This window comes from Schistocerca cancellata, chromosome 3 (genome assembly GCF_023864275.1).
Source record: "Schistocerca cancellata isolate TAMUIC-IGC-003103 chromosome 3, iqSchCanc2.1, whole genome shotgun sequence".
NCBI lineage: Eukaryota > Metazoa > Arthropoda > Insecta > Orthoptera > Acrididae > Schistocerca > Schistocerca cancellata.
In genome coordinates this window covers 836,930,959-836,954,776 of record NC_064628.1, presented here as the reverse complement: position 1 = coordinate 836,954,776, position 23,818 = coordinate 836,930,959, and the positions used below count along the sequence as shown (strand labels likewise).

Below are 23,818 nucleotides of genomic sequence, written 5' to 3'. Positions count from 1 at the left end.
TATAAAAACACAACTATACAAAACATAAACACATCACATAATGATGTAATAAGCTCTAGGAAAATTTGTTAAATGCTAATAACCACCTCAGCCATCTCAAAGAATTCTTTAATGTGGTAAAATGGGTGATATGATAACTGTACCACTTGATTTTAAAAACTTTTAGATCCGTAGACTGAACATAGATTAGTAATTTGTAGAAAATTTTGGTAGGTTTCACTTTGTGAGAATATTCAGTTTTTGCCAGCGTGTGCATTGATATATCTGAATTAGGAATTAGGCTAAGCTCTGGTGTAGTGTTCATGAGTTCCCCCACAGTGGCAAATTCTGAAATATTATGTTTAATATAGAGTGCACACACACACACACACACACACACACACACACACACACACACACACAGAGAGAGAGAGAGAGAGATATATATTCTGTGACTTACCAAACGGGAAAGCGCTGAAAAATATATTAAAAACAAAGATTATAAAAGAGCAGTACATGGACTTCAGCAAATTGCATCCCTTTAACGTTATATGCCGAGCGACATTCTAAGGACAGAGTTTATCACTTGATCAGCATCGAAAGAGAAGTACCAGGGCCTTACCATGCCCTATTCATTTTTTTTTTATTTTGCCTATCTACCAGAATCTTTGTTTTTAATATATTTTTCCCATGTGGAATGTTTCTTTCTATTTTATTCATATATATATTATTCCACGTGGGAAAAATATATCTAAAAATAAAGATGCTGTAACTTACTAAACAAAAGCGCTGGTATGTTGATAGGAGACAACATCCTATCAACATACCAGCGCTTTTTTATATATATATATATATATATATATATATAATAGAGGGAAACGTTCCACGTGGGAAAAATATATTTAAAAAGAAAGATGATGAGACTTACCAAACAAAAGCGCTGGCAGGTCGATAGACACACAGACAAACACAAACATACACACAAAATCTAGCTTTCGCAACCAATGGTTGCCTCGTCAGGAAAGAGGGAAGGAGAGGGAAAGACAAAAGGATTTGGGTTTTAAGGGAGAGGGTAAGGAGTCATTCCAATCCCGGGAGCGGAAAGACTTACCTTAGGGGGAAAAAAGGAGGGAAAAAAGGACAGGTATACACTCGCACACACACACATATCCATCCTCATATACACAGACACAAGCAGACATTTGTAAGACTTTACAAATGTCTGCTTGTGTCTGTGTATATGAGGATGGATATGTGTGTGTGTGCGAGTGTATACCTGTCCTTTTTTCCCTCCTTTTTTCCCCCTAAGGTAAGTCTTTCCGCTCCCGGGATTGGAATGACTCCTTACCCTCTCCCTTAAAACCCAAATCCTTTTGTCTTTCCCTCTCCTTCCCTCTTTCCTGACGAGGCAACCATTGGTTGCGAAAGCTAGATTTTGTGTGTATGTTTGTGTTTGTCTGTGTGTCTATCGACCTGCCAGCGCTTTTGTTTGGTAAGTCTCATCATCTTTCTTTTTAAATATATATATATATATATATATATATATATATATATATATATATATATATAAAATAGAGCGAAACATTCCACGTGGGAAAAATACATCCAAAAACAAAGATGACGTGACTCACCAAACAAAAGCGCTGGCAGGTCGACAGACACACAAACAAACACAAACATACACACAAAATTCAAGTGTTCGCAACCAACGGTTGCTGCATCAGGAAAGAGGGAAGGAGAGGGAAAGACAAAAGGATGTGGGTTTTAAGGGAGAGGGTAAGGAGTCATTCCAATCCCGGGAGTGGAAAGACTTACCTTAGAGGGAAAAAAGGACAGGTATACACTCGTACGCACACCCATATCCAACCGCACATACACAGACTGTGTATGCGCCTTCGTTTGGTGAGTCACGTCATCTATATATATATATATATATATATATATATATATATATAGAGAGAGAGAGAGAGAGAGAGAGAGAGAGAGAGAGAGGGAAACATTCCACGTGGAAAAAATATATCTAAAAATAAAGATGCTGTAACTTACTAAATGAAAGCGCTTGTATGTTGAGAGGAGACAACATCCTATCAACATACCAGTGCATTCATTTGGTAAGTTACAGCATCTTTATATATATAAACAAAGATGATGTAACTTAACAAACGAAAGTGTTGGTATCAAACAAGAAGATCAAACAGGTGAGATGAATGGCCCGACTGCAGTGTCATCCTAACTGCCGTCTACTTCACGTCTGCTGTGCGGCTAGCTAAGTTAATTTAAGTATTAACTGTATTTTTCTTACTTGTCACTTCTTCTTCCGTGTGTTTTTGCTTTTAGGAAACTTTAATTGTCGAGTGCTAGTAATAGTGATCCATAGATTTCGTGTTTGTTTTGAATACAGTCAGAGAGAGTCCCTTTAGTCAGCCATAGTGCCAGTAGTGTCAGTGTCATCGTAACTGCCATCTGCTCCACGTCCGCTGTGCAGCGAGCTAAGTTAATTTAACTATTAACTGTATTTTTCTTACTTGCACTTCTTCTTCCGTGTGTTTTTGCTTTTAGGAAGCTTTAATTGTTGAGTGCAAGTAATAGTGTTCCATAGATTTCGTGTTTGTTTTGAATACAGTCAGAGAGAGTCCCTTTAGTCAGCCATGGTGCCAGTAGTGTCAGTGTCATTGTAACTGAAGTCTGCTTCACGTCTGCTGTGCAGCGAGCTAAGTTAATTTAAGTATTAACTGTATTTTTCTTACTTGTCACTTCTTCTTCCGTGTGTTTTTGCTTTTAGGAAACTTTAATTGTTGAGTGCAAGTAATAGTGTTCCATAGATTTCGTGTTTGTTTTGAATACAGTCAGAGAGAGTCCCTTTAGTCAGCCATAGTGCCAGTAGTGTCAGTGTCATCGTAACTGCCATCTGCTCCACGTCCGCTGTGCAGCGAGCTAAGTTAATTTAAGTATTAACTGTATTTTTCTTACTTGTCACTTCTTCTTCCGTGTGTTTTTGCTTTTAGGAAGCTTTAATTGTCGAGTGCTAGTAATAGTATTGCATAAATTTCATGTTTGTTTTGAATACAGTCAGAGAGAGTCTCTTTAGTGAACCACAGTGCCAGTAGTGCTAGTGTTTGTTTTCAATACAGTCCAGAGACAGGTAGTGCTATTTCATTGTTTTCTACAAGAAGTCTCTAGCAACCACAGTTTAGTCAACAATCAGCCACCTTTAGTGAATTCGCAGCCTAGTTAAAAGTTGATTAACTCTCTATAGTAAATTGATTTCTTAGGATGGATAGGATGTGTGGCTGCTGTGTATGGACGCAGGAGGAGCTGGCCACTGTTTGCGAACAGCTGAACATGTTGATGGCCGCGGTCAGCCATCTTCAAGCTGCTGCCTCGGAGTGTAGCGGCAGTGGGGAGTCTGGTGCGTCACATGGTACACCCCAGGTGTTTCATGCTTCACCCACTGTCCCTGCTGTCGAGACATCTTCGCAGGTACCGGGTGAGGATGGGCCACCCTCTCCCCAAGGGGAGTGGCGGGTTCAGCGGCGTTCGCGGCGCACGAGGCGGAGGGTCAATGTGGAGGCTGGCCGTGTGGCATCGCCCGCTCTGCCTGTGAGTGGACATGTGGCTGCTCCTTCAGCAAGGTCCGAGCAGGCACACGGGGGGAGGGGTTTATTAGTTATTGGGAGCTCCAACGTTAGGCGGGTGATGGAGCCCCTTAGGGAAATAGCGGGAAGGTCGGGGAAGAAGGCCAGTGTTCACTCTGTCTGCTTGCCGGGGGGTCTCATCTGAGACGTGGAGGAGGCCCTGCTGGCGGCGATAGAGAGCACTGGGTGGACCCGACTGCAAATTGTTGCTCATGTCGGCACCAATGACTCCTGCCGTCTGGGTTCAGAGGTCATCCTCAGTTCGTACAGGCGATTGGCGGAACTGGTGAAGGCGGAAAGCCTCGCTCGCGGGGTGGAATCTGAGCTAACTACTTGTAGTATCGTTCCCAGAACCGATCGCGGTCCTCTGGTTTGGAGCCGAGTAGAAGGCTTAAACCAGAGGCTCAGACGATTCTGCGGAGACCTGGGGTGCAAATTTCTCGACCTCCGCTATCGGGTGGAGAACTGTATGGTCCCCCTGAATAGGTCAGGTGTGCACTACATGCCAGAAGCGGCTATAAGGGTAGCGGAGTACGTGTGGAGTGCACATGCGGGTTTTTTAGGTTAGAGAACTCCCTCCCTAGACCCGACAAGATGCCTCCTGAGACGCGGCAAGGTAGGAGTAGGCAAAATGCAACAGGGAATAACAATATTAATGTGCTAATAGTAAACTGCAGGAGCGTCTATAGAAAGGTCCCAGAACTGCTCTCATTAATAAACGGTCACAATGCCTATATAGTACTAGGAACAGAAAGTTGGCTGAAACCAGACGTAAACAGTAATGAAATCCTAAACTCAGATTGGAATGTATACTGCAGATACAGGCTGGACAGTGAAGGGGGGAGGCTTGTTTATAGCGATAAGAAGTGCAATAGTATCAAAGGAAATTGACGGAGATCCGAATGTGAAATAATTTGGGTGAAGGTCATGGTTAAAGCGGGCTCAGACATGGTAATTGGATGTCTCTATAGGCCCCCTGGCTCAGTAGCTATTGTGGCTGAGCACCTGAAGGATAATTTGGAAAATATTTCGAGTAGATTTCCCCACCATGTTATAGTTCTGGGTGGAAATTTTAATTTGCCAGATATAGACTGGGAGACTCAAATGTTCATAATGGGTGGCAGGGACAAAGAATCCAGTGAAATTTTTTAAAGTGCTTTATCTGAAAACTACCTTGAGCATTTAAACAGAGAACCGACTCGTGGCAATAACATATTAGACCTTCTGGTGACAAACAGACCCGAACTATTTGAAACAGTTAACGCAGAACAGGGAATCAGCGATCATAAAGCGGTTACTGCATCGAAGATTTCAGCCATAAATAGAAATATTAAAAAAAGTAGGAAGATTTTTCTGTTTAGCAAAAGTGACAAAAAGCAGATTACAGAGTAGCTGACGGCTCAACACAAAAATTTTGTCTCAAGTACAGATAGTGTTGAGGATCATTGGACAAAGTTCAAAACCATCATACAATATGCGTTAGTTGACTATGTGCCAAGCAAGATCGTAAGAGATGGAAAAGACCCACCATGGTACAACAACTGAGTTACAAAACTGCTACGGAAGCAAAGGGAACTTCACAGCAAACATAAACATAGCCAAAGCCTTGCAGACAAACAAAAATTACACAAAGCGAAATGTAGTGTGAGGAGGGCTATGCAAGAGGCATTCAATGAATTCGAAAGTAAAGTTATATGTACTGACTTGGAAGAAAATCCTAAGAAATTTTGGTCTTATGTCAAAGTGGTAGGTGGATCAAAACAAAATGTCCAGATACTGTGTTGGTGTTGTTGTTGTGGTCTTCAGTCCTGAGACTGGTTTGATGCAGCTCTCCATGCTAATCTATCCTGTGCAAGCTCCTTCATCTCCCAGTACCCAAAGCAACCTACATCCTTCTGCATCTCTTGGTCTCCCTCTACGATTTTTACCCTCCACACTGCCCTCCAATAATAAATTTGTGATCCCTTGATGCCTCAGGACATGTCCTACCAACCGATCCCTTCTTCTAGTCAAGTTGTGCCACAAACTTCTCTTCTCCCCAATCCTATTCAATACCTCCTCATTAGTTACGTGATCTACCCACCTAATCTTCAACATTCTTCTGTAGCACCACATTTCGAAAGCTTCTATTCTCTTCTTGTCCAAACTATTTGTGGTGTCACCGCCAGACACAGCTTTAAATCGGCCGCGGTCCATTAGTACATGTCAGACCCGCGTGTCGCCACTGTCAGTACTTGCAGACCTAGCGCCACCACATGGCAAGTCTAGAAAGGCGGACTAGCACTTGGCCCAGTTGTACAACGACTTTGCTAGCGACTACACTAACAAAGCCTTTCTCTCATTTGCCGAGAGACCGTTAGAATAGCCTTCAGCTAAGTCCATGACTACGACCTAGCAAGGCGCCATTCACCCTATCTGGAGAGAGTCTAATTTGTATAGTCAAGAGCGATGTACCACAAGGATGCAATAAAGTTAAGTATCCGAGGAACTGCATATTTTTCTCTATAGCATTCACCAAGTATCCTGTTCCAGAACTCACGCCAGCGGGCGTGTGTGTACACGTGCCTTTCGGCTACTTCAGAGTGGCGTGGCTGTCTTGCTACGCCACAACACTATTTATTGTCCATGTTTCACTTCCATACATAGCTACACTCCAGACAAATACTTTCAGAAACGACTTCCTGACACTTAAATCTATACTCGATGTTAACAAATTTCTCTTCTTCAGAAACGGTTTCCTTGCCACTGCCAGTCTACATTTTATATCCTTTCTACTTCGACCATCATCAGTTATTTTGCTCCCCAAATAGCAAAACTCCTTTACTACTTTAAGTATCTCATTTCCTAATCTAATTCCCTCAGCATCACCCGACTTGTTTCGACTACATTCCATTATCCTCGTTTTGCTTTTGTTGATGTTCGTCTTATATCCTCCTTTCAAGACACTGTCCATTCCGTTCAACTGCTCTTCCAAGTCCTTTGCTGTCTCTGACAGAATTACAATGTCATCGGCGAACCTTAAAGTTTTTATTTCTTCTCCCTGGATTTTAATACCTACTCCAAATTTTTCTTTTGTTTCCTTTACTGCTTGCTCAATATACAGATTGAATAACATTGGGGAGATGCTACAACCCTGTCTCACTCCCTTTCCAACCACTGCTTCCCTTTCATGTCCCTCGACTCTTATAACTGCCATCTGGTTTCTGTACAAATTGTAAATACCCTTTCGCTCCCTGTATTTTACCCCTGCCACCTTTAGAATTTGAAAGAGAGTATTCCAGTCAACATTGTCAAAAGCTCTCTCTAAGTCTACAAATGCTAGAAACGTAGGTTTGCCTTTCCTTAATCTTCCTTCTAAGATAAATCGTAAGGTCAGTATTGCCTCACGTGTTCCAACATTTCTACAGAATCCAAACTGAAATTCCCTGAGGGCGGCTTCTACCAGTTTTTCCATTCGTCTGTAAATAATTCGCGTTAGTATTTTGCAGCTGTTACTTATTAAACTGATAGTTCAGTAATTTTCACATCCGTCAACACCTGCTTTCTTTGGGATTGGAATTATTATATTCTTCTTGAAGTCTGAGGGTATTTCGCCTGTCTTGTACATCTTGCTCACCAGATGGTAGAGTTTTGTCAGGACTGGCTCTCCCAAGGCTGTCAGTAGGTCTAATGGAATGCTGTCTGGTCCCGGGACCTTGTTTTGACTTAGGTCTTTCAGTGCTCTGTCAAACTCTACACGCAGTATCATATCTCCCATTTCATCTTCATCTACATCCTCTTCCATTTCCATAATATTGTCCTCAAGTACATCGCCCCTTGTATAGACCCTCTATATACTCCTTCCACCTTTCTGCTTTCCCTTCTTTGCTTAGAACTGGGTTTCCATCTGAGCTCTTGATATTCATACAAGTGGCTCTCTTTTCTCAAAAGGTCTCTTTAATTTTCCTGTAGGCTGTATCTATTTTACCCCTAGTGAGATAAGCCTCTACAACCTTACATTTGTCCTCTAGCCATGCCTGCTTAGCCATTTTGCACTTCCTGTCGATCTCATTTTTGAGACGTTTGTATTCCTTTTTGTCTGCTTCATTTACTGCATTTTTATATTTTCTCCTTTCATCAATTAAATTCAATATTTCTTCCGTAACCCAAGGACTTCTACTAGCCCTCATCTTTTTACCTACTTGATCCTCTGCTGCCATCACTACTTCATCCCTCAGAGCTACCCATTCGTCTTCTACTGTATTTCTTTCCCCCATTCCTGTCAATTGTTCCCTTATGCTCTCCCTGAAACTCTGCACAACCTCTGGTTCTTTCAGTTTATACAGGTCCCATCTCCTTAAATTCCCACCTTTTTGCAATTTCTTCAGTTTTAATCTACAGTTCATAACCAATAGATTGAGGTCAGAGTCCACATCTGCCCCTGGAAATGTCCTACAATTTAAAACCTGGTTCCTAAATCTCTGTCTTACCATTATATAATCTATCTGATACCTTTTAGTACCTCCAGGATTCTTCCATGTATACAACCTTCTTTTATGATTCTTGAACCAAGTGTTAGCTATGATTAAGTTATGCTCTGTGCAAAATTCTACCAGACGGCTTCATCTTTCATTTCTTAGCCCCAATCCATATTCGCCTACTCTGTTTCCTTCTCTTCCTTTTCCTACTGTCGAATTCCAGTCACCCATGACTATTAAATTTTTGTCTCCCTTCACTACCTGAATAATTTCTTTTATCTCATCATACATTTCTTCAATTTCTTCGTCATCTGCAGAGCTAGTTGGCATATAATCTTGTACTACTGCAGTAGGCATGGGCTTCGTGTCTATCCTGGCCACTATAATACATTCACTATGCTGTTTGTCGTAGCTTACCCGCACTCCTATTTTTTTATTCATTATTAAACCTACTCCTGCATTACCACTATTTGATTTTGTATTTATAATCCTGTATTCACATGACCAGAAGTCTTGTTCCTCCTGCCACTGAACTTCACTAATTCCCACTATATCTAACTTCAACCTATCCATTTCCCTTTTTAAATTTTCTAACCTACCTGCCCGATTAAGGGATCTGACATTCCACGCTCCGATCCATAGAATGCCAGTTTTCTTTCTCCTGATGACGACGTTCTCCTGAGTAGTCCCCACCCGGAGGTCTGAATGGGGGACTATTTTACCTCTGGAATATTTTACCCAAGCGGACGCCATCATCATTTAACCATACAATAAAGCTGCACGCCCTCGGGAAAAATTACGGCTGTAGTTTCCCCTTGCTTTCAGCCGTTCACAGTACCACAACAGCAAGGCCATTTTGGTTAGTGTTACAAGGCCAGATAAGTCAATCATCCAGACAGTTGCCCCTGCAACTACTGAAAAGGCTGCTGCCCCTCTTCAGGAACCACACGTTTGTCTGGCCTCTCAACAGATACCCCTCCATAGTGGTTGCACCTACAGTATGGCTATCTGTATCGTTGAGGCACGCAAGCCTCCCCACCAACGGCAAGGTCCATGGTTCATGGGGAGGGGGGGTCCAGATACTCTGTGACCAAAATGGTACTGAAACAGAGGATGACAGACTAAAGGCCAAAATACTAAATGTCTTTTTCCAAAGCTGTTTCACAGAGGATGACCGCACTGTAGTTCCTTCTCTAGATTGTCGTACAGATGACAAAATGGTAGATATTGAAATAGACGACAGAGGGATAGAGAAACAATTAAAATCGCTCAAAAGAGGAAAGGCCGCTGGACCTAATGGGATACTTGCCCCCCTTCTTGCAGCAGTGTACCGTAGGTCTCTACAAGAGCGTAGGATTGGAAAAGGGCACAGGTTATCCCCGTTTTCAAGAAGGGTTGTCGAACAGATGTGCAGAACTATAGACCTATATCTCTAACGTCGATCAGCTGTAGAATTTTGTAACATGTATTATGTTTGAGTATAATGACTTTTCTGGAGACTAGAAATCTACTCTGTAGGAATCAGCATGGGTTCCGAAAAACACGATCGCATGAAACCCAGCCCACCCTATTCGTCCACGAGACTCAGAGGGCCATAGACACGGGTTCACAGGTAGATGCTGTGTTTCTTGACTTCCGCAAGGCGTTTGATACAGTTCCCCACAGTCATTTAATGAACAAAGTAAGAGCATATGGACTATCAGACCAATTGTATGATTGGATTGAAGAGCTCCTAGATAACAGAACGCAGCATGTCATTCTCAATGGAGAGAAGTCTTCCAAAGTAAGAGTGATTTCAGGTGTGCCGCAGGGGAGTGTCATAGGACCGTTGCTATTCACAATATACATAAATGACCTTGTGGATGACATGGGAAGTTCACTGAGGCTTTTTGCAGATGATGCTGTGGTGTATCGAGAGGTTGTAACAATGGAAAATTGTACTGAAATGCAGGAGGATCTGCAGCAAATTGATGCTTGGTGCAGGGAATGGCAATTGAATCTCAATGTAGACAAGTGTAATGTGCTGCGAATACGTAGAAAGAAAGATCCCTTATCATTTAGCTACAAAATAGCTGGTCAGCAACTGGAAGCAGTTAATTCCATAAATTATCTGGGAGTAGGCATTAGGAGTGATTTAAAATGAAATGATCATATACAGTTGATCATCGGTAAAGCAAGACTGAGATTCAGTGGAAGAATCCTAAGGAAATGCAATCCGAAAACAAAGGTTGTAGGTTACAGCACACTTGTTCACCCACTGCTTGAATATAGCTCAACAGTGTGGGATCTGTACCAGATAGGGTTGATAGAAGAGATAGAGAAGATCCAACGGAGAGCAGCACGCTTCATTACAGGATCATTTATTAATCACGAAAGCTTTACGGAGATGATAGATAAACTCCAGTGGAAGACTCTGCAGGAGAGATGCTCAGTAGCTCGGTACGGGTTTTTGTTAAAGTTTCGAGAACATACCTTCACCGAAGAGTCAAGCAGTATATTGCTCCCTCCTACGTATATCTCGTGAAGAGACCATGAGGATAAAATCAGAGAGATTAGAGCTCACGCAGAAGCATACCGATAATCCTTCTTTCCACGAATACCAACGGTTGCTTCATCAGGAAATAGGGAAGGAGAGGGAAAGACGAAAGGATGTGGGTTTTAAGGGAGAGGGTAAGGAGTCATTCCAATGTCTGCTTGTGTCTGTATATGTGTGGATGGATATGTGTGTGTGCGCGAGTATATACCTGTCCTTTTTTCCCCCTAAGGTAAGTCTTTCCACTCCCGGGATTGGAATGACTCCTTACCCTCTCCCTTAAAACCCACATCCTTTCGTCTTTCCCTCTCCTTCCCTCTTTCCTGATGAAGCAACCGTTGGCTGTGAAAGCTTGAATTTTGTGTGTATGTTTGTGTGTCAATCGACCTGCCAGCACTTTCGTTTGGTAAGTCACATCATAATTGCGAGTATTCTAAGTCTGGAAAAAAAGAGGCTGACAGTGCTCTACATGACCTGTTTTACACATTTTGTGTATGACTTTTTTTTGTATTTTTAAAATTTTCTTGATGTGGGGGGAGTGTCCCCATATAATCAGACCTCATGACATATGTGACTGGAATAGTCCAAAGTATGCCACCCTAAGCTAATCCAAGCTCACTAAATCACTGTTTCAAAATGAGGTATGACACCAGAGGTATTTTTTTCACATACATCATCGATAGGTTTTTCCCAGCAGAGTTTGGGGACAATATAAACACCTAAAAGTTTTACTGACTTATTTTCCACTTCATTTGACATTTCCATTAGAAGTTGTTGGGTTTTATTGCAACTACACAAGAGTTTATTAACTGCAAACCAGTCCAATGCCATATCAAGATTTTCTTTTGTTTTTTGTTCAGGTCTGACATTCTCTGATGTGCAGTAAGTAGTGTTGTAACATTAGCATAACATATGATGGAGTGAGCTATGTTATTACACCAATCATTGATTGCTTTAATGAAGAAGAGGGGTCTGAGAATAGATCCTTGTGGAACAGTAGAGCTGATTTCCATTAGGGAGGAATTAACTTTTCTGTCTGAGACAAATTGTTTTCTGTTGCTTAAATAAGAATACATCACAGCTAATGTGCTCCCATGCAACTCCGACTTTCTTAGTAGTATGCCAACAGGAATGCAATCAAATGCTTTGCTTGGATCACATAATAGCAGTGATACCATGTTATTGTCTTTAAGAGCTATTAAAGTTTGATCTATAATTTCCAAAACAGCCACTGTTGTATTTCTCCCCTTGAAAAAACCATACTGACAGTTACACTTTTTTCATTGTAGCTGCTTATTTGTGTGCGTAGCAGTGCCTCAAATACCTTTGAAAATATTGGCACAATTGAGACTGCTTGGTAGCTTTGGGGAAGTCATTTGTCCCCTTCTTTAAAAGTTGGGATAACTTTTTGACACCTTGACTGATTCCAGAAATACTCCAAAGTCTAAATATTTATCCAAAATAAAAGCTAATTGTGTAAACACTGAATGTACCATATTTTTAATGATGCAGTTCAGCAACATACTTCTAGAATCTGAAAATTTGGAAACAGCTTTTATAATATCATCGGATATGACAGTACTTCATTGAAATATCTGGTCACATGGTAGTGGGGTTCTAATCACATCCATTGCTGAGAAACTTGTTGTTCTAATATTGTTTTCTATTTCTTGAACTGAATTTAAAAAGTAGTGCTTTAATTCCTCTGGATTGAGCAGAGCTGCTTGTGTGCATTTTGGTGTGTCCACTTGTTTTATTATTTCCCATGTCATCTTGTATTTATTGGGAGCCCTTACTATATAGTTTTCCACTGCTAGTTTTTTCTGCCAGAATGAGCTTACCTTTGTAGAATTTTTTGCATTTAAGGTAGGACCTATAAATGTTCTGTTTCTGTTCTGTCCTTTGCGTACAGGCATGCTTATGAGCATGTTTCCTCTGATTTCTACATGCTCTTCAGAAAATCAGTTCAACCTTTTATTTTTCAGTGCACTTGGAGATCTAATTTTTGTTACTGGTGAATAAGAATACCATATATCTCTACATTTCTTTATAAAGTTATCAAAGACTATTTCAGCTTCCCTTTTCCCCAACTGACAGTAACACACAAAGTCTCACTTTCCACTACCTAGTCTCTTGACAAACACTCTTATGTACTCTTCCTTTTGCCCTCTTATCAATACCACTTCAGGTTCTTTGATTTTAATTGGTTGCCTCTTACACAGTGTGAGGAGCAAAGGCTCATGATATGCCAGACCTTCTCCAACAAGCCTGACTGTAAGGTCTTTCCTATGTAAATTCTCTATAATACTGTCTATGCAGGCATTATTATGTGTAGCATACTTATTTTTACAGATGTCTGTACAGTTATTTGACCAACTATGAAGACAGTGTGTTTCCTAATTGAGTGCAACACGTGCGGACATGCAGCTAACCAGTGGTTCAAAGTGTCAAACGACTAAACACATCATAACCACTTTGGTGATGAGGTTCAAAGATAGACATACAATAAAGAAACAGCAAAATAAGATTTTGGCAAAAGTTCCCAAATTCAATTAAGTGTACCACCAGTTCCAATGAAGTATTGAAGTCATTAGAAGGATTTCCAATATCCAAAGAAGGGCATCAATATCGGCTGTGAATGGCCAAGGCAGTCTTCTAACAGCTCTCGGAGACCCTGCTGTGGCTACAATAGATTATTACAGTTGCAGGTGGGTAAGATCTGACTTTTGCCACAGAGAGGGCAACAGAGACATTGGATCCAACTGGAACTGGGATCTACTCTGTCAGTGACTGTAGATATGGGCCTACTAATAATCAGGTACAACGCTTCATGTTATGACGTCTCTGTACAAAGACAACTGAAATCCTTCCCAGTTTACTTAAAGATCTGGCTGATAGGGTACTATCCTGATTGCTGGGGAAAAGGGGGGGGGGGGGGAGGAAGCAGTTTCACTCCTTGTCCTTAAACCAGGGAAAGATTGCTCATCTTCAAGTAGCTATATATGCATTTCTCTTACAAGCTGTGTGATAAAGATGTTAGAACTCCATAAAAAATCCATGCCTAACATGGGTTCTTGAAACCAATAAGTTCTTATGTCACTTCCAGTGTGGGTAAAGCACATATAACCTAGACCAATAGGAAATGGTGACACAGAAGGCTTTCCAATGCAGACAGCACTTGGTAGGCAATCTACTTTGGCACAGTAACAGGATATGATACTGTTTCTACTCGCGTCATATTTGGACAACTCCATCAGTGCTACTTCTGAGAATGAATCACCAACTTCTTTCAATCCTTCATGCACAAGCATTTCTGTAAATATAAGGTGGGCCCAGACTGACCATCAGCAGCAGTTCTTCAAGCCCCATGTGCAATTTATGCTAGATTACAGACACCCAACAAATGGTTCATCTGCTGCATCTGAAAATTATCAATGCTATTCACCTTGAGAAGATCAGGCTGACAATTGGAGATTTTGTACTCAGCCCTACTTTTAGCCTCTGTGCTGAGGTTAAATCTTAGACATTTTCTTTTGGCTATCTTTATTTCTTGACATTTATTTACAATAATACTCCATTTTATAACTTTTATTACACTGCCATTGTTGTCATACTAGTTTTAGTGCCATCAGTTTGGTGCAGTTCAATAACGGATATGTATAACTTATTTATATTGTGCTGCTGACCTCACTGTAGTTGAACAACAGCAGCAATTCATCTTCCAAGAAACAGTAAAAGAAGATTTTATAGGAAACTCTACTCAGTCTGTAGAGAATATAGCTGTTCAGTAATAAATCACTGCAGATCCCAGCTTCCTCACCTCAAAACACTTAGTCAGCACTTTTCAACAGCATTTTAAAGGTTGTTTATTGGTTGAATAAACTTCCATTTCATGTATGAAATTTAATAGCACAGAATTTTGGTTTATGAAGAAGTTCGATATTAGGTGCAACATACCTCAATGAAAGGTCTCTCCACAATGTACATTTTGTCATCACAGTGTACAACAATGAATAATCCCTTTAGTGGCACATCTTTAGACATATTTTGAAGAGTAATGGCTAATCTGAATTTAGGGCCCAATCCTAATACCTAAAAGCAGAAATAAATTTTGTCTTATTAAAATGGACACAATAATAAACGTAACATGAAGTAAAAATGTAAAACAAAACAGACAAACAGCTCAATTCACCATGAAGCGTTGCAGAAGACAAAAGTTCCTGCAGTTATACAATGCCCTGTTCCACTTTTGGGATTTATTATGTCATCAGTTTCTTTTTGATATTTAACTGTTTTGTAAAATTATTAAAAGTTGCTTGAGACAAAATCTGCTCAAATTTTTACATTTTCTATTTCTACATAGAATTTGGGCTCAAATCCATATAATCTCACTGAAGTATTACAGTTGAAATAATCATAATGATGATATGGGGGTTATGGTAATTAATTCACATTCTGGAAGAGTGGAGTTTAAATTTTTCTACAGCCATCCACATCTGGGCATTACTAGATTTTGCTAAATTTGTCAAAAGTACCATCCAGGCACTTTCCTGAAGAGTGCATGGCCAATTTTCCTCCCTTCCATATACTATCTGAGCCTGTGCTCAATCTATCATGTCCTCATTTTCAACAGAATATGTTTCCTTATTTAAGTTCTCAGCATCTATGTAACTAGAAATGGTGTAAAGAAGAGAGAAGAACTGGCCCCAATCTGTCATGAAACTGCCCTGATTCTCAATTTTAGTGATTTTGGGCAACAGCAGAAAATTTAAACTTGAATCAGGATGTCCACTGAGGTTTCAGATCTGCTCCTTCCAAATGGTTATTTTGTACTGTAACCACTGTATCACTTTGCTTGGTCCATACATTTTACTTACTTTATGTATTGCAATGCATTTGATATCAATATATGTTCTTGAATACTATGGTGTGTAAAAGGGCTATTACAATGTTCAAAAGTAGACGCGTGTAATTTTTTGTAAGTAAAGTGGTAATATGGATACCTCAGATTCTTGTACCAACTGAGTAGTTTCATATAAATGAACAGTTTTTGTAATCTTTAGATTTAATTTTGAAACTGATAGGTTGATTACTAAGGTTCTGACTTTTTCACTATTTCAGAATGTGATATGTAACACAGCAGATAAAATTTTTATTTAAAACAAGATTTAAACTTTCAAAATCCAAAGAAGAAATTGATTGATGATATTAAAGTCTTCAAAATACATCTTAATTTTGACTGAAAATTTATTACTCTTATCATTATTTTCTACATAAATCAGAAGTATTTCTGTGGAACAATACATACCTGAGCTGTTAACTTAAGTGGTTCTTTGCTTGAAACAGGAAGAGAACAACTCTGCAAGGCTTGCACACATGCCCTGGCTGCAGTGAGGTGCAATCGAAATAAATCATGTTGAAAAGCCTGATGTATCTCTGAAATGTTAAATAATAATAGCATATATCATAGTCTTGTATTCCTATGTCTTAAAAAGAAGTTTGAAAAAGGAGAAGAGTGGAAAAAATAACAGACAGATAGATCCATTAAATGACATAATTCCAGGTGATGCATGTCATACTAGGTGTAGTACACACTGTAATATGAAAATCTTCAGATATCTTGTAGGTTTGTGCACAATTATTTTGAAATAATCCATCAAATAAAAATCAAGCAAATTCATTCATGGCTCAGTTGAACACAATTAAATGGCATTGTTCTACATGTCTTGGATAAAATGAATTTTGGTGACCATTTTCTTTGATTGGTTTAAGTTTGTTTTCCTAGTACATATACTGGAATAACAGATATTAAATATGCAAATTAAGCTTTAAATGCATACAATTTGTTCTATATCAATATGGCATCCTATAACAGACAAACAAATTATTTCCTTGAAAATGCTGTGTGTACATGTGTCCAAAGATGTAAGCCATCAAAACCAGTTACTAATCCCTCATGTTGTTATTTTGGTTTTCGGTCCAAAGACTGATTTTGTGCAGCTCTCCAGATTGGCTGCTACTGTGCAAGCCTCTTCATTGCCAAGTAACTGCCTGCAACCTGCATCAGTTTCAACCTGCTTGCTATATTCATGCCAACATCTTTCTCAATAGTTTTTTCCATGCCATACTTCCCTCCATAACCAAACTAGTTAGTTTGATGCCTCAGGATGTATCCACCAACTGATCCCTCCTTTTAGTCAATTTGTACCACAAATTTCTTTTTCTCCCCAGTTCAGTTCAGTACTTTCTCATTAGTTATTTGATCTATCTATTGAATCTTCAGCATACTTCTGTAGCACGACATTTCACAAGCTTTCATTCTCTTATTGTTTGAATTGTTTATCATCCAAGTTTTGTTTCTGTACAAGGCTACACTTCAGACAAATATCTTCAAAAAAGACTTCCTAACACACAAATTTACATTAGATGTTAATAAATTCCTGTTTTCTACATCCCCATCTACGCAGACACTCTACAAGCCACCACAAAGGCTTGGTTAAGAGTACTTTGCAACATTACAGTCATTTCCTTTCCTGTTCCATTTGAAAATGAAGTGAGGGAAAATGACTGACTATATGCTTTTGTTTGCGACTTAGTTTCTCTTCTCTTCATGGTGCTTACACAAAATTTATGCTGGAGGCAATACAAATTGCTGTAGCCAGTCACATTTATTATAATAAATTTTCCATGTAGCGGACAGTTTACTGTAATAAATAATCAATCTGATAATAACAAACTTTCTGCATAGCGGAAGTTTATGGATATATCATCCAAAATGTTTTGGCAACCTGCATCACTGTCTGGAGCAGAGGACAGGAAATGTATAGTTTCTATGAATTCACAGAATAAAATAACAAATCTGTAACAGTGGCAACCAGTAATTCATATTAACAAACAAGAAAATAATAAATTCCTACCAGTGGCTCTTATTAGCTTCCACGCATGAACTGAAGTCAATTTAATGATTAGTTGCTTAAGAAACTAACCTGTAAGCCACACATGTGAAGGATACACATACCTTTGTAACACTGACGCTCACGCATTGTTTGTTCAACAAAAAGCCTTGTCTTCTTTGGTATAGGAACTTTAACTTGTTGTCCTGGCACAAACCCATCAGTGGTTGTCTGTGTCACAAAGTTTGCTGTTCTTTTCAGAATTTTCACCATTAGACAACCAGCTGAAGTGACAGAAATGTTATGATTAGGCGCACAGTCTGCTATGGTTACGTACACAGCTTTTCCAATAATAATGTTTCAGCCCATAGATTACATTTTGTGAAAGTGACTTTAGTTCCTTGTGATTGTAATTAATTATTTATATTAGTGTTAACTTCATATCAAAATTGAAATTATCAAGGTATGTCCCAATCAGACAAACTGTATACCTGGTGATTAGGCAGCAGTATCTTCAGCAATGATTTAACAGAAAACAGGTAGTGTACCAAAGGAGAAATAAAAACTGAACACTGAGTAGAAACTTTTAGAAGGAGCATTATTATCTTACCTGGAGAGTTAATAAATAATAATAATAATGAAAGATTCCCTGGACATATAACACATACAGGGTGTCCATAATTAAAGTTCCAATTCCAAAACACCATAGAAAGAGAACTGCTGCCCAGAATGATGTCAGATTTGAATAGCATATTATTGGTGCAGAAGGATAGCCGTAAAAAACATTCTTAATGAAAATTTTACCAACAGATGGTGCTGTAAGCATCTTAATGTAAATGGGATCGGCTACAAATACTAGATGAATCACAATACAATGGCTATGATTTGAACTGAATATTGCACCATCCGTACTGTTCAATGTGCAAGACTGCAGAAGTTCAGCAGTCAATGTTGTGGCACTGTTAGTTAAGTAAGTGCATCCATCATAGCAAGGTTGTACCACATTGGATGGAAAAAATTGGTTTTTAACTGTCCTGTGGCTGGAAATAGTGTAAAATGCAAAACTACATGAATTTATGATTGACATGAGACTGTTGCAAGACATGTTCGATGCTTTGTCCACCACAAGTTGATCAAGAAACTGCATGTTCCACAATAGATCGGAATGTCTCAGGGGTCATGTTCAAAATGTGCCTTCAGTTCAGCTATATTTGTAATTGGAGCACTCAACACAACATCATCCAAACAATCCCATAGCCAAAAGTAACACAGATTAAGTTTAGGTGATCTGGATGGATCTAGATCAGCCATTGGCATGGCTGTCAGCAGAGCCCATGGATGACACAGAGGTTGGAGTGCCATGAAGCAAAATCTCTTGAACCAAATAAAAGAAGATACATTCTAAGAGTCCTGATAGAGTAGTGAATGTAAAATTGTTAAACATAGACAACTGATGGTCAAAAAAGTAATGCAAAAAATTAGAGAGTGATAATAAGAATATGAAAAGGAGGGGGAAAATAACAGAAGAGGTCACTGTAAGTTGTGACCAAGTGCATGGGTAATACCAGATATGTGCAGTATAGCAAGCTACCATCTGTAAAAAACACTGGATACATATGCAAGATGAAGCATTGCTCAAATCCTAATACTGCCATCCCGATTTAGCTTCCTGTGGTCTCTCTCAACCTTCTGAGACAAAATCCAAAATGATTCATCCAACAAAAATTATGGAAAATTTCTGTCATGCTTCCTAACAAAATTAAGCTAGTGCCCCTTCTCTAATAATTCAATATCAGTTAATATTAAACTCTAAGCTCCCATCCCACCTTCAAAGTTCTTACGTACTGGTTCTGAGAGTATGAATGCAATTCACCCTTCTGGTGAAGCAAACATCAAGATCACATCTATTTTGTGGGTAATGTTCTATGATACAATAGTTGTGCATTAAAAATACTATCATTATGTCCATTACTCCATTAAGGCTGTCAGTTATTCTTTTTGGCCAATGTAGGAAGCTAAACAGTGTGTGCACATCACCAGATATATGAAAGCTAACTGCACTTCCTTTGTTAATCACTCCGCAGATGTCAGTGAGTTCTGAGTACAAAACCCTGGCTTCACTGGAGGATACTTTTCAATGAAGATACCAAACAAGGTATTTTATTCTACACAATGTCCTATAGCTTAACCATATGAAAGGTGCACCTAGGAAGACAAAATTGAGCTGTTGTGGTGTGGAAAGAGAACCACTGCTCAGAATGATGTCAAATTTGAACAGCACATTATTGATAGAGAGAAAAACTGTGGTATCTTTAATGCCTACACCATGGTGCTGACAACCACACAACTGCAAGTCACATGTCAGACAGTCTACGGCCAGCCATTCCTGGCACGGGCGCAGTGCTGGCAAGTTGGACAGTGCAGGTGCAGCTGTGAATGGTGAAAATCACAAAGGGACAGGCTTCTACAGACAGGTAAAGATTTCACTGCCTCAAAAACTGCGAGAAACTCAACATCATATGCATTCCAGTCGCATTGTGACCTGCTTATGTGTTGTGTCACACCTACTGCAGAATGATGGCATCTGAATGTCTGCCAGATGCACAATTCAAATGTCTGCAGCTCCTCTCGAACTGTGGATGTGCCTAACAGTCAGTGAGTAGACCATCAGCAAGTGATGGTGGTGGCCACTCCAAAACTTCAAATGTCGCATGCAAAAGGCATCAGCATGCACCCATCAAAACTACATTCAATCACATAGATGTGGAGATGTGGTACTCTCCACATCAAAGAGTTAAGTTTGCACCAAGAGAGTGGTAGGCAGTGACATCGTCAAAACAGAACCAATGAACTTCACCAAAGCCCCCGCCACTGTCAGCATTGAATCTCCTGTCCACCACTGTTCTTCAACCAAGACATTGTGCCCCATGGATCAGAATCTACTGGATTGGTAAGCCTGCACTTTATCATTGTTTCAGTGATTGTAGCTAGGATAACTTTTTCATTACTCATGCTTGGCACAGACTTAGTGTTCACAATGAGTGTGGTCCACAGTGGTTTGTCAGAAATTTAACTTTTGTTCTACCAGTTATATTCTTCAGCAAGGGACTTGATTATTTGTTTTCCAGTTATTAACATTTTGTAAGGCTGTGTTGTTTACTGCAATATTAAAAAATAGCTCTTCTTGCAACAGTAAATTTTCGGAAAATGTATTTAATCTCTGTGGTGTTAACTGATTAGTTCTGGAAGACAATTTAAGAACTATTCTTTCGTGTTGTTGTTAATATTTAAGTAAAGGCACAGACCTGTGCACATTCAACATAATTGTCTCAGTAAATGTTTTTTGAGTTTAGATTCCATGTAGCATTTATGTCAGACATAATACTATGGTTGATTAAATGCAGTAGACTCAATTTCTGTGACCACAAATATACAGTTCAGTAGGTTAATAATGATTCCAACCTCTCTTAAGCATGGATAGATGGTTATTAGTTGGTGGTGGTTGGAGTTTTGGTACAAGAAACAACATAGCAAGGCTCGTAAGACACTGTCCAGGAAACACCGCCAGGTCTCGGCAGCATTTCGAAGACCAAATGCTGTATACATGCTCTCTAAAAGTGTAAAGGACAAGATAATAGCCATTTTCTGAATGTCTTCAGGTGCCACAGGAATCTGTGTGAACGCCTTTGCACCGTCAATTTTGCTAAATATAACTGAGCCTGCCAAGATGTGTGTAAAATCCTGCAGATTTGGTTCTGCAATTGGTCCCACTTCATTGGTTTTATGTTGAAGGAAGCAGCCTGTCACTTCTGTGAAACTATCTAGTTTGTTAGTGAATCAATCAGCTGGGCATTTGCAACACTGGCTAGCAGCTTGTAGTGGCCAAGGAAATACGCACCCAGGATTGGCATGCTGACTTTAACCAAAGTAAATACCCACACAAATGTGTGGCACAGTCTGAGGTCTGAATTTCAATGATGTGTGCCTTTTTTATGGTTAAATTATTTGCCATCATAAGAAACAGTGGCCTTCCAGCAGTTTCTTAGCATAGGCGGAGGGGAAAACAGAAAGATTGAAACCCGTGTCAACAAGGTACTTCACACTGCCGGGCTGTTCCACTATGAAGACACACCTGGATATTGCACTGCAGCCAACTGTCTTGGTGTGGTTGCAGCTGGGATTTGGGTGCGATGAGGGAGGTCAACACTTTGTTACTCCATTGCCGAAATTGGCATGTTACCAGCAAAGGCCACCTGCCAGCTCATCTGATGCTGGAGGAATACCACTACAATGGCTGATACTGCATTGCCGGTTGCATGATCCAGTTTGGTGGTAGCTGGAACTGCTACTGCTGCAGTGCCTGCTGCCCTCTGGCTGTGAGTGTGCCAACTGGTTTACCAGCGAACTTAGTGCTGCCACCTGTGTAGCCAAGTTCTGAACTGGGTGGTGCAGGTCAGCATCTGTGGAGACAGTTGTTGCCATAAAGTGAAAACTGCTGGTAGGGTGATGGTACCATAGGTTGCTGCAGAAGTCATAGTGAGCACCACTGCCATCATGTCATGCACCCAACCAGCCAAGTCTGTAATGGCACCCAGCTGCATTTCTGTCTGTGCAGCAATGACCACTTGCGATTGTGTGGGGAGGCTGGGCACCCAGATAGCATGCAACAGTGAGTCTGGAACCATGTCTGATCATCTGAGGCTCCACTTATGGTGAACATACTGAGATGGCCTCCTGTTGTGGCATTCCTCTTGGTGCAGCAACTGATGCACCCCTTGTTCCTGTGTTGATGAAATTCACTGGTTTTACTCCCCCTTTAGTCACTTTTATGAAGATTGCATCAGCAGGGTGGTGATTGTGTCATACACTTCAGCTGCATTGTCTTGGTCTAGACAACTCATGATGTGTCCAAATGTGGCAAGGTCACAGGTGATGTTATTGCTCAGGGAAACCACCTCCTCTTGGCCGAATCCCATGATTGGATCATGGGCCCAAAACATTGGCAGCCTACCGTATTTACTCGAATCTAAGCCGCACTTGAATCTAAGCCACACCTGAAAAATGAGACTCGAAATAAAGGGAAAAAAATTTCCCAAATCTAAGCCGCACCTGAAATTTGAGACTCGAAATTCAAGGGGAGAGAAAAGTGTTAGGCCGCACCTCCAAATCGAAACAAAGTTGGTCCATTGTCATATGAGACACAATTTAGGTCAAATGAATGACGATACAGCTACAGTAGTTTGGTTCGAGTTGTAAGCTTAGCAGTTAAGCTTTATCAGGTAGCCATTGCTATGCTTCACGCGCTCCGTCCGTATTTATACGAGTACCCTTCCTTTTTCACGTGCTTCGTGTGGTTTGAATCGATTGCTTATTTTGCTTCGATCTGATAAGTGCCGTTTTCTTTGTTATAGGTGTTTACGTCACTCTAAGCTGAAAATGCATTACTGTACTGTCATGCATTGTTCGTCGCATTCTGATAGTGCGTGTTTATGACCTGTCACCGCTAGCGGCATGGCTTGCTTTTTTACACGCTACCACCGCTTACAATAAAAAGAGAGGAATTGTCTCATTAGCAAAACAATGGCAAAAGACTTATTTGTTGTTACTTACACTGCTGCTTTCTTTGATAATGATCAACAAGAACCAAATAATAGACTGCGTATGATAGAACATTTTCTGAACGAGAGTTGGCGAAAATTTTTCTCCGTTTGAAAATCTTTGTGGCCGCTTCTTTAGTACATCAAATTCTGCACAGAAATTAGTCATCTTAGATTTATAAATCTAGTCAGTTGCCGTGCTTCATTTCTGACTGTATCACTACTAGGCATAAGAATAATACGAATATAAACATGACACGATACGTATATTCTTCCGCGTTTGCTGTTGTCTCACTCTAGTTTCATAGTTTATTGGGCACACAGGATTTAAATGAGATAGCAGCAAACACGAAACAATACATGGCAAAATGTTTATATTCGTATTATTCTTATGGTGAAGAGAATACTGCATGTGATTCACAATACATAAAAGTTCCTATTAGCAACCATCTCTTCTCACAGGTAGGAAAAAATTCAGAATGTAGTGTTGGCCATATTGACAAACATCCCAAACAGTCTTGCCAGTCTGATTTTCGCAGTACATTGAAATTTTGCTACATTCGAAGATGAACAATACGGAATTTATATTTACTTCGTTGGATAATGTATGAAAATGCAGTGGTTGAAACTCGGGGCAGAGAACAAAAAGCTCGTCTTCCACCCTTTTTTTTTTAATTTATTTACTGACGCAGAGGTTTTGGCGCCAGTATTTATCTTTGTGCCT

The 23,818-nt window shown here is 40.0% G+C and overlaps 1 protein-coding gene across 4 annotated transcripts in view; it reads right to left on the bottom strand.

The window, feature by feature from the left end:
• Positions 1 to 23,818, bottom strand: part of LOC126177106 (Bardet-Biedl syndrome 1 protein homolog) — a 130,343-nt gene that overhangs the window by 3,554 nt on the left and 102,971 nt on the right. For all 4 annotated transcript variants that reach the window (XM_049924371.1, XM_049924369.1, XM_049924372.1 and 1 more), the window contains 3 exons: positions 17,623 to 17,781; positions 15,913 to 16,040; positions 14,562 to 14,696 (listed from right to left, as the gene is read on the bottom strand). In XM_049924371.1, the coding sequence (XP_049780328.1) occupies positions 14,562 to 14,696; positions 15,913 to 16,040; positions 17,623 to 17,781 (422 nt within the window). The remainder of the gene's footprint in view (positions 1 to 14,561; positions 14,697 to 15,912; positions 16,041 to 17,622; positions 17,782 to 23,818) is intronic.